General features: G+C 38.6%; 4 protein-coding genes and 1 long non-coding RNA gene across 5 annotated transcripts; 3 read left to right on the top strand and 2 right to left on the bottom strand.

Annotated features, from left to right (window-relative positions):
* The first annotated feature begins 143 nt into the window (after window positions 1–143).
* Window positions 144–1,713, top strand: LOC105268682 (waprin-Phi1-like). Its single transcript, XM_011308452.1, has 2 exons — window positions 144–447; window positions 1,070–1,713. Exons 1-2 carry the CDS (start codon window positions 210–212, stop codon window positions 1,318–1,320), a joined length of 489 nt encoding a protein of 162 aa, XP_011306754.1. The 5' UTR covers window positions 144–209; the 3' UTR covers window positions 1,321–1,713.
* Window positions 1,714–2,196: 483 nt separating this feature from the next.
* Window positions 2,197–3,413, top strand: LOC105268690 (waprin-Thr1). The gene is made up of 4 exons (XM_011308464.1): window positions 2,197–2,442; window positions 2,517–2,579; window positions 2,821–3,000; window positions 3,204–3,413. The coding sequence occupies exons 1-4, from the start codon at window positions 2,436–2,438 to the stop codon at window positions 3,296–3,298; spliced, it is 345 nt and encodes a 114-aa protein (XP_011306766.1). The 5' UTR covers window positions 2,197–2,435; the 3' UTR covers window positions 3,299–3,413.
* LOC105268699 (uncharacterized) lies at window positions 2,958–4,456 on the bottom strand. The gene is made up of 3 exons (XR_892359.1): window positions 4,367–4,456; window positions 4,124–4,255; window positions 2,958–3,043 (listed from the first exon to the last, which is right to left on the bottom strand). It is a non-coding gene; the product is annotated as an uncharacterized lncRNA (long non-coding RNA).
* LOC105268704 (TPPP family protein CG45057-like) lies at window positions 3,502–4,513 on the top strand. Its single transcript, XM_011308483.1, has 2 exons — window positions 3,502–3,712; window positions 4,182–4,513. The coding sequence occupies exons 1-2, from the start codon at window positions 3,634–3,636 to the stop codon at window positions 4,487–4,489; spliced, it is 387 nt and encodes a 128-aa protein (XP_011306785.1). The 5' UTR covers window positions 3,502–3,633; the 3' UTR covers window positions 4,490–4,513.
* Pink1 (PTEN-induced putative kinase 1) lies at window positions 4,500–8,210 on the bottom strand. Its single transcript, XM_011308496.1, has 6 exons — window positions 7,888–8,210; window positions 7,233–7,513; window positions 6,699–7,018; window positions 5,796–6,564; window positions 5,571–5,669; window positions 4,500–5,422 (listed from the first exon to the last, which is right to left on the bottom strand). Exons 1-6 carry the CDS (start codon window positions 8,015–8,017, stop codon window positions 5,156–5,158), a joined length of 1,866 nt encoding a protein of 621 aa, XP_011306798.1. The 5' UTR covers window positions 8,018–8,210; the 3' UTR covers window positions 4,500–5,155.
* Window positions 8,211–9,415: the final 1,205 nt, after the last annotated feature.

Genomic DNA, 9,415 nt, shown 5'->3' with positions numbered 1-9,415 from the left:
CCACAGTATCGCGATAAAATTCGGCTAATTAATATGTCAATTAGCTGAGAACTGCGGTTTTCTGCTTCCCTTTTCGTTCCGACTGAATATCACGACTAATTACAATTAATCGACAATTGGAGGGGACATCTGGGTATAAGAGGAGTGACGACGATGAATCTAGCATGTGACACGCGCAAGTTGCTCTGAAAGGTCGTCAATACGAAATAATGAAGAGAATAATTGGAATAATTGGAATCGCGGTGGTGATTGTGGGAATTGTGGGCGCACAGAATCCGAAATTGTCTGGACAGAAACCGGGAGCTTGTCCACCGGAACAGCCCGTGAATATTTGCGGAAGATCCTGTCATTCTGATGCCCATTGCGAAAAAGAGGGGAAATGCTGTCCTACCACTTGTGGCGGAAATATTTGCACTGCTCCAGTAACACAAGGACCCCCTCCGATCGGTAAGAATCATTTTTTGCACAGACTATTCAATATTTTTGTCTGAATTTTTAAGCCGGAGTATTCGATTTCTTTTTCAAATTGTCATCTGCTACCTTTACTTTTCTACTTTCCGCCATATATTTCTGCCATTAAAGAAATTTAGAAAATTTTTTTTTCTAGTTTAACTTCTTATAATTAGGAATTTTTATAATTGCTAATTCAATTTTTTCATTGTTTTCTTCTTCGAATGAGAATACTGACTACTTGATTTTTTATTAGCGTAATTTTTCTGGGCTAAAAAAAATGCTAAAAAATCGGGGAAACTGGAAATAAGTTCAAAATAGAATTTGAAGATTTTATTTTCTAAATCACAAGTAAACTATCCGAACTTCCAATATTTTTCTAACAGTGCTGTAGCGTGTTGATAATAAATCGGTTATCAGTCAGTTGCACGCTCTAATAAAAAAATAACCCGATAGCACAGTACGGTACCCGACAATTGATAACTGGCATGACCCAAACAATAAAAAATATACTAAGCTCGGAATTTACTTAAGTTCGTGCTTAAGTTATCACGTAATTTAAATTTCCTCCAATAGGGACAAGGAAAAATGATGACGAGATTAATAAATTAAATTTTAGTGAAACCAGGATCATGTCCTGAGACGCCAACAGGCCGGTGGATCTGCACTCCTACCTGTACTACCGATGGCGATTGTCGTGCTGCAAAAAAATGCTGCAGGAATCGATGTGGAGTCCTTGCCTGCCAGAAACCGGATGCAGAGATTACGGAACCTGTTGACATGGCTTATCAACCGGAACCGAAAATCCCTGATGACGGCAACTCCGGTGATTTTAACCCGAACAATCCATTCTTGTTCAGCAGTAACTAATAATGTGTTCAAATAACAAATAAAGTGAGATAATTAGCCAATTTTAGGAGACTCTCATTATCATGGAGCGCAATTTAGCGGCAAAATCATGGAATTCTTGTGAAAATTTATCGATTTCACACAGGAATTTAATAAGTTGCAGAGTTTCAAGGTTTTTCATATAAAAACGATAATTACATAAAAACATATCGAATTAGAATTATTTCATTTTATATTTACTGCGGAAGTTGGGGAAATTTTAGGGAGCTAATGAGATCATGAAGATTTCCAAGAAGCGCAGCAGAAATTATAGGCAAGTATTTTCAACAGTGAATGCCATAACTGTGATTCAGATTTTGTAAATGCTGATTCTAAAAATAAAAATCCTTACTGATCGTCGTACGTTGTGCATAATTGATGGATTGGTGACTTTTTATGATTTAAATATGGAATGAACCGAAGACGTTTTGTCAGTTGTAATTGACAATCTCGTTATCGGTTTTATGGTGCACCTCGTAATTACTGTTGTTCATTACCCGTGTTTTACGAACTGTTGCGCAATATAATATTATACTATATATAAATATATACAATATAACATTAAAATGTTCGAAATTGAGTTCCGCCACTTTACGCCCTTTTTTCACCCGAATTTTTTCTCCTGAAAATTCAATATCTTGAAGGAAAAGTTATTATGCATTGAATGATTCATCTCAGGGGAATGTTTCCTGTTGATGCAGATAAGATAATCGGTGGAACTGACCTCCAAAGAAAATTTTTAACACTGGTCAAGTGCAATGAGTACTGCAACGCGTGACTCATATGGATACACCAACACCCAGAAAAAAATAATACACCTGCTACATGTTTTTTTTAAAGATTATGACGCATTTATTCCCGCGTATTGCGTGTGGTTCGAGATTATATTTTTAATAGGAAGAAGAAATAGTATTGCATTTAGGTTTTAATACTATATTGTGGCGTGCCAAGGCTGCAACTGTGACCTCTCTTCATTTTCCTTGTGCGGAGAATCTGAAAATATTCAGAAGAAACATACTTGGGGTATTCTCGGGTGAGAGAATCCGTGTCAAATACAAAAGAGACTCCGGAGACTCAACATCTTGTGGGACACTGACATGGGCGGTAACTATTTTCCTCCACGTTTTAATTTTTAATTTTTTATTATGTGCAGCGTTTACAAGTTTTTGTATTTTCAGGGAAAATTCTGTTACTCGTTTGCATTGTGATGGCTGTTGGGGTCATCCAAGCTCAATTGTCACGTACGTTGATATTTTAATTACTCCTCTCTTTTATATTAATTAATTATTAATTTGTAAAATTCAGTTTGGAATCTTTCGCGGCCATAAATATTATTATAGTTAGCATTGGGATGGATAACGCGTTCAGTTACAGCGTTTTACTGACGTTTTCGCAAATGCCAAGAGGATAGTCAGGATAATCATTTTTCCGAATGGATTTTTTTAATGAAACTTTTCAAGAATATTCACTTGGTATGTTCAGATAAAGGAGGCAACTGTCCCTTGAGGAATACAGTATCCCGCTGCCAACCAAATTGTGTAAGCGACCACCAGTGCCCATCCAATGAGAAATGTTGTTCCAACAAATGTGGGTCTATGTCCTGTGCTGGACCTAGTGCGGTAAACACGGGCTCTGACGGCGGCTACAAAAACTCTGGTCGAGGTAATTTCTTAACGGTATTTCAACACCATCCACTGCACTTTACCTACCGCACACGGAAAATTGTTGTGATAAAAAATGCAATGAGTCCTCAAAAAATTCTTAACTTAGACTTAAAAATTACTTAGAAGCCAATACGCTATCGGATTACTAATTAATATTCAATTTGACTATAACTTTTCTCCCTGTGGCCCGTTGTTTTTTAGATACTGGAGTTTTTTGCGGTGGTATCAAGTGCAGTCCCTACGAGAAATGCGAGATGGATAGGACAACAAAACGTGAGAGATGCGTTCGTACATGAGGCACAGATAATTTGACCATTTTTCCGTTTATCAATCGTCAATCGAATAGCCATTATATAATCAATACCTGGTCTGTTATATTTTGCATGGAAAATAAACTAGGAATATTTTAAACTTTTCTCGTCATTTCCTTATACGATACCCAACACTCGCTATAATTATAAAAATTATGATGGAAAATCGGAAAATTAAATAATTCTGCAAGTGATTCTCTAAGACGAAAAAACGTAAAAAAATACTCTCAAAAATTCGTTCTGCTTTTTAATCGTTATTTTCACTTGTTCTCACGGTATTTTTGGCGCCTCTTGAACGTCACCTAAAATATTTGGTTATTATGAATATTATGGAATTAAAGCCGAGACTTTCACGAGAAGACACACCAGATGTTCTATCACTTAAAGAAATGTTCGAAGGTATTCTCATTTTTTCCACGTTTAAAGATCATTTCCCCTAGATTTTTCGTATTTGAACGATTCTTAATGAAGAATGAATGACGAAGGGGAACAACAAGAATTGTATTGAACTGGGGATAATGATGATTTAATTAATGAAAATATTAATGATTTTTTGCACGAACCGACGCTTGATTGTGGTAATAAAATCCTCAGAGTCGAGGAAAATATAAAAATGAAATTGTCGTGCGTTTGTGATAATCCATTCAGTGTAATTCATTTTTCCGTTCTGAGAGTTCTACTAGTATTTACGCCATGAATATATGTATAATCTACCATTGATTAATGAAAATTTTGATAGACGGAAAAAATTTCCTTCCATTGATTGATTTATTCCTGAATTCCACCGAATTAAAGATTTCAAGGAAATACCTCAAATCGCCCCTTGTTCTTCATTCAATCCACTGTGACCCCAAAATTTTCCCTCCAGCTTATTGTCATTTGGACCCCGTTTCTGACGCAATGGGTGTCAAACATCTGCCCTTCTCCCAACTGAGTATCTGGCTTGAATCAGCAAAAATAATCGACATGAATCGAGTGACGAAGACCGATGCTTATGTTTGTTTTTTCAAATTCGAGAAGCGTGCAATAAATTACGAGGAATTCCTTTTATACCTTGAGGATTTGGCGAAGGAAAGGCACGTGGACCTCAAGGAGATGAAGCAGAAGTTGAAATCTTGTGGAAAACCAAAAGGGAAGGATCACTTGCCAAAACGCGAAACTTCCAACAAAATTTGAATCAAAATTCTATGGTGTATTGAATCACTAGTTTTGATTTCAGAAATCTTTACATAAATTTAATACGGCATTCTCAATTTCAACATTGTTTATATACACTGGACTCTGTGAACTCCCGAACAATCCTTCATCGAATCCATGCAGAATGAAATGTACACGCGTCTTTTACACATGAAACTCAAAAACTTCTTTATAACTAACCCTTTCCTGTAAAACTAATACCATAAATGAAACTAACTAAATAACAATCAGTAAAATATTCTTTGAACAAAAATGAAGAGACGTGGATTATCAATGAATAAATTTAATAAAATACTCCTACAAATATCTCAGAAACACAAAAAATAATCTTTTCCATTTTCCATGTTTTCACTGATTTTTTTTCCTTTGCATTTTTACCTTTGGTTGTGCGTATCCAGTTTTAATTTGAAGCACGAGGTCTCCCGGATTTTTCTGTGTTTCTGAGAGTATCAAAAATATAATTGGAAATCATTCCTTTCGCCTTTTAATCCAGAATCCCATGCCAATGAAATTCCCTCAAATTTTCCTATTTTTCTTCTACATGATCTAGTCGGTAATTTTGACAGTTTCTTCGCGCCACGTTCAGAAGATTTTTCCACGGACTATGAATTTACTAAGTTATTTCTTCAAGCAGGTAAACTCTTTCTACATAATCGAGCTCGATGCATTCCTGTGAATCCACCTGAAGCCATCGCGCACGTTCTGGAGACTAACTCTGGCCAAAAAGCTGGCGATTAGTTGATACTCTGGCATTGTACGTCTCCCACAGGATCGGGTGGATAAATTTCTCTTGTAGCTCTTAAAATTTGGTTTCTTTTGCTCGGTCTCTGGAGCCTCGTCCGGCCAGATTAAGTTTATGTCACGACCCTCACAGAGAACTTTAGTTGTAAGGCAGAGCAACCATTGAATTATCTATTGACAATAATTAAGAAATTCACTGAAATCGATTTCACATGGGGATAAAATCAAGGAAATTTTAGCACCGAAAAAATTATAATTGATCGACTATAACAATTTCTAAATTTTCTCAAATAATTCTAAATATGGATCTGACACTCACCTCGTTGCTCAATGGCAAATTGCTATATTTATGAAGCCAGGAACTCGGGGCCCACAAGTACAATTGCATAATCGTTGCTGCCATCTCAACACTGATGCGCTGAAAACCGATCATAAGAAATAAATACTCTGTTATGTTACGCCTTTTGAATCTGAAAAATTTTAGCTACATCAAATATTCCCAATAATAACTTAAATGATGGATTTTTCCTACGTATAGACCTACCTTGTGAATATTCCTACTGAGCATGGCCTTAATTAGTTCCCTGATAACACCAGGAACGTCTTCCCCTATTTCAGGCAGTTGTTCATCTCCATAATCAAAATTATTAAGCACAGCCTTCTGTCCTTGTCCCCCGTAAAACGGATTTTTCTCTCCAAACAATTCATAAGCAATGGTTCCCACAGTCCAGAGATCAGCCTTAGTGTAATTAATGCTGGTGAAGGGTCCAGGCTCAGCAGTGATGACCTCAGGTGCCATCAGTGCAGAGTTGCCACCCCTGTCGACGTCGTGAGAGTTATACGGAAGGTACAATCCATGATTTTTGTCAGCCAGGCAGCAGCCAAAATCAGTAATAACGAGCGAAGGGCAGTTGGCCTCTTCAGAGGTGTCCAGCAGGATATTGTCTGTCTTGAGATCCCTGTGGGCTATCCCATGGGCATTCATATGGGCAACCGCCTCCAGAAGTTGAGCCAATAGTAGAATCGACTCCCGGATGTTCATCTCATTTTGTTCCCTCTTGGTGGTCAGGTATTGCTTCAGGGTCACGTCGTATCGTTTCATCAACAAGAAGAGACTCATGTTCCTGCCAGAGCCCTCGGGATTCAAACGAGCTGGAAGAGCATCTGGGTACATTCTTCTGGACCCTGGGAGCAGTGGAACTCGATCAGCAAAAACGTAGTACATGGCGACGATGTTGGGGTGAGACGGTAATGTTCTCTTGTTTTTTGCCATCCTCTGCTCCCAGACAGCAACCTCGTCGTTGACGTGGTACCTGCACGGTTGGCAACTCATATTATAACGTGAAAGAAATAGGACAAGTGCAGAATAAATCCAGAATAAATTTTGATTGAATTAATTTAACGCCTTGACTTTTGAACGTAAAAATAAAAAAATATCTTTGGATACCTGCGAGCTGGCACTGTCTCCCTGTACATGGCTCGAAGAATTGTGAGTGCGTTAGATTCTGCATCATAATTGAACATCATCTTCAGGGCGTAGGGAAAGAGCGATGGGTTCGTCGATATCCTATCGATCGTGGGCTCGTCTGGCGAGGTCTCTAGGGTGTCTTCTTTGAATTTCGCCGCATAGACCACTGCTGAACACCCTTTGGCGATCGCTGGACCGATGACGAAATTCTTCAGGCTTGGGGACTCCTCGGTCTGCGAGGTTGATTCGTAGTTTCGGTCGTTCTGGGGCTTCGTCCATTGGAGCTTCGATACTGCCTCCTGAAGATGCATTTCAAGACATTTAAATGGAAATTCCTCCATAAAAAGATGACAATATGAAATTGCAAGGAAGGAGTACTAATTTCCTGTTTATTACTTAAAAAGAACGATTGAATCTCTGTAAAATTTACGTAAAGTCAGAATTTAACTAGAAATAACTCTCTATTCGAATCATCAGCATTTTCTGCCATTGAATTCATAAAATTCTAATCACCCTGATTTCCCAGCACACGCCCTCGAGTTCATCGTCTTTCGTCAAGATACCGGTGCCAGAGGCTAGTGATACCCCAACGAGTGCGAAAAAAGGAGCTGAATCGCCGTAAAGCAGACGACGAGCGGCTCGTCTCCTTAGATCCGCTGCGAGACTGTTAGTGACTCTCTTTAAGATATTATCGACAAACAGCCGACGAGCTTGAGCTCCAAGGTACCCAAGGTGTGTGCTGGATGCTGCAACAGTGCTGCTGCCACCCTGAGGCAGCGGACCCAGGGATTTACCTACGCGGTAATCAGAAATTTCTCGTCAATCCATCGAACTACACTGAGCAAAATATTATTTCTTCCAATTAAATAGGCTATTACCAAACAAGCTTGAGATAATAATTTACGAAAAGATTGGCATGAGAATCGAACGAGACGAGAGTTGGAAATCTTTTGAGTAATTTATGACATGAGATATATCAAAAAGCTACAAATAAAATGCGATTCTCCGGTAAAATTGTAGTAAAATCAAAGACTTTGATTGTCTCAATGTTTCTCAGGGAGAAATATTTTTTTCCCACAAAGTTCTCCCTCGTTTTCGAGAATTCGATGATCTCTCGAGACTAATAATTGCACTCAGATTTGAGGCTAATAAGCGTAGACATACTCACCTACTTGCACAACGTGTATCTTGTCGAATTGACCTCTCGTACAGGTTGAATAGTGCTCGTTATTACGAAGCGAGCGGAGGATAATTTTACCATTTTGGACAATCCGCTGGGCGACTGTCCTAATAGACATCTCTGTGGAATCTTGAGCGGCGAGTGCCCAACGGGCAAGCCCAATTTCCCAAAACAGTCCCTTAATCACGATTTATGGTATTTTTTCCCCCCGTAGAAAGACAGGTACAATTTCACATAGTGCAACACCCACAACTGCGCATCTCACGTCTATTCGTTGCAGCTGGTTTTTTACCCCCGCTGACCCCGTGACAATTTTCCTACGTCAAATCAATCGCGGAGGTTATATTTATTCGCGAATCCTACATTATCGACGATTTTGGTGAGTCACTGTAGTTCATACTCCGCCGGTACAGAGTTTAAAAAAATCAGGGGCTCCCTACGTGATCAGTAAACTTTTGCAAAAATTCGCATGACTATGGAAATTGGTGAGTCAATGAATAATGATGAAATCTAAAATTCCATCCATTTACAACATCCGATTGAAAATTCAGGCGAATAATTTCCTTTTTTAATTACTCCATCCCGTAGTCCTTTCATTCCAGAAATCCAATAGTTAATCCTGAATCCAGAGTAATTAGGCCTGAAAGGATACTGCGGGGCTTATTCTTGAAGCGCGGTAAGTGCATGAATTGAATTGCACAGAGCAAAAGTGCACTCTAATAATTGTTGTGGTATGTTTCCTAAAAGGTTACTCTCGTTTTACGAGTATTTTCAGCGAATAAAGTGATATTCGGTAGAACTGCCAAGAGCACACATGATTAAATAAACAGCATGGCAAATACAGACGGGGAATCGCTGAATATTCAAAAATATGAAAGGCAGTTTACTTTTTTAGATTTTTCACGATGAAAAACCGAAATAGTTTTCGATCAAGCCAAGCCGAACTGCAATGTGGCATTATCATTATGGAATGGCACTCATACTAGAATTATATTTCACTTTGAGATTTCTCTCGTGGAACGACGTGTGATTGGCATTTCGTGTACGCGCATATCCGTGAGGATGAAAGGATTTCAATAATTTTTTACCCATTCTCAAATCACGCGCATTTCAATCCATTAAACCATTAATTCCTGTGGGATTTAGATTTGATGAGAGGGTTGATCCGCCCCTTCAATATTGAAGATAAAACAGCAAACCCATAAAGGATATTGGAAATATTTCCCTAAATCACTTGGAGCCAAAGCAGAAACATTTTCAATTCTTCAATTAGTGAAAAGATTCTCATAAAAATTAATCGAACGATAAAAGTGTTGCCTAGAAACGGGGTGAGACGATCATTTGAAGTTCTCCGGAAGAACAATGGGATTGTGTATCGGTTTCTTCGTTTCAATCTAGTCTCATGTTGAATCCGATTCTATTTGTCTGGTCTCGATAACGCGTCGGTCTCGTGTACAACTTCAACGAGGATTAATCGATTTTTCGTGGGAGGGAAAGTGCTTTCTTCTCTGTGCCA

Source organism: Fopius arisanus, unplaced genomic scaffold (assembly GCF_000806365.1).
Source record: "Fopius arisanus strain USDA-PBARC FA_bdor unplaced genomic scaffold, ASM80636v1 scaffold00003, whole genome shotgun sequence".
In the NCBI taxonomy this organism is placed as follows: Eukaryota; Metazoa; Arthropoda; class Insecta; order Hymenoptera; family Braconidae; genus Fopius; species Fopius arisanus.
The sequence above is the reverse complement of the archived record's forward strand: the minus strand, read 5'-3'. Positions and strand labels throughout refer to the sequence as shown.

Bases quoted from the DNA above. Each gene is read 5' to 3' on its own strand.
- LOC105268682 (XM_011308452.1), top strand. From the start codon at position 210: ATGAAGAGAATAATTGGAATAATTGGAATCGCGGTGGTGATTGTGGGA. The intron at 448-1,069 runs GTAAGAATCATT...ATTAAATTTTAG, and splicing joins ACAAGGACCCCCTCCGATCG to TGAAACCAGGATCATGTCCT.
- LOC105268690 (XM_011308464.1), top strand. The intron at 2,580-2,820 runs GTACGTTGATAT...TGGTATGTTCAG, and splicing joins CATCCAAGCTCAATTGTCAC to ATAAAGGAGGCAACTGTCCC. The intron at 3,001-3,203 runs GTAATTTCTTAA...GTTGTTTTTTAG, and splicing joins CTACAAAAACTCTGGTCGAG to ATACTGGAGTTTTTTGCGGT.
- LOC105268704 (XM_011308483.1), top strand. From the start codon at position 3,634: ATGAATATTATGGAATTAAAGCCGAGACTTTCACGAGAAGACACACCA. The intron at 3,713-4,181 runs GTATTCTCATTT...TTTTCCCTCCAG, and splicing joins ACTTAAAGAAATGTTCGAAG to CTTATTGTCATTTGGACCCC.
- Pink1 (XM_011308496.1), bottom strand. From the start codon at position 8,017: ATGTCTATTAGGACAGTCGCCCAGCGGATTGTCCAAAATGGTAAAATT. The intron at 7,514-7,887 runs GTGAGTATGTCT...ATTACCGCGTAG, and splicing joins GATACACGTTGTGCAAGTAG to GTAAATCCCTGGGTCCGCTG. The intron at 5,423-5,570 runs GTGAGTGTCAGA...TATTGTCAATAG, and splicing joins ATTTGCCATTGAGCAACGAG to ATAATTCAATGGTTGCTCTG.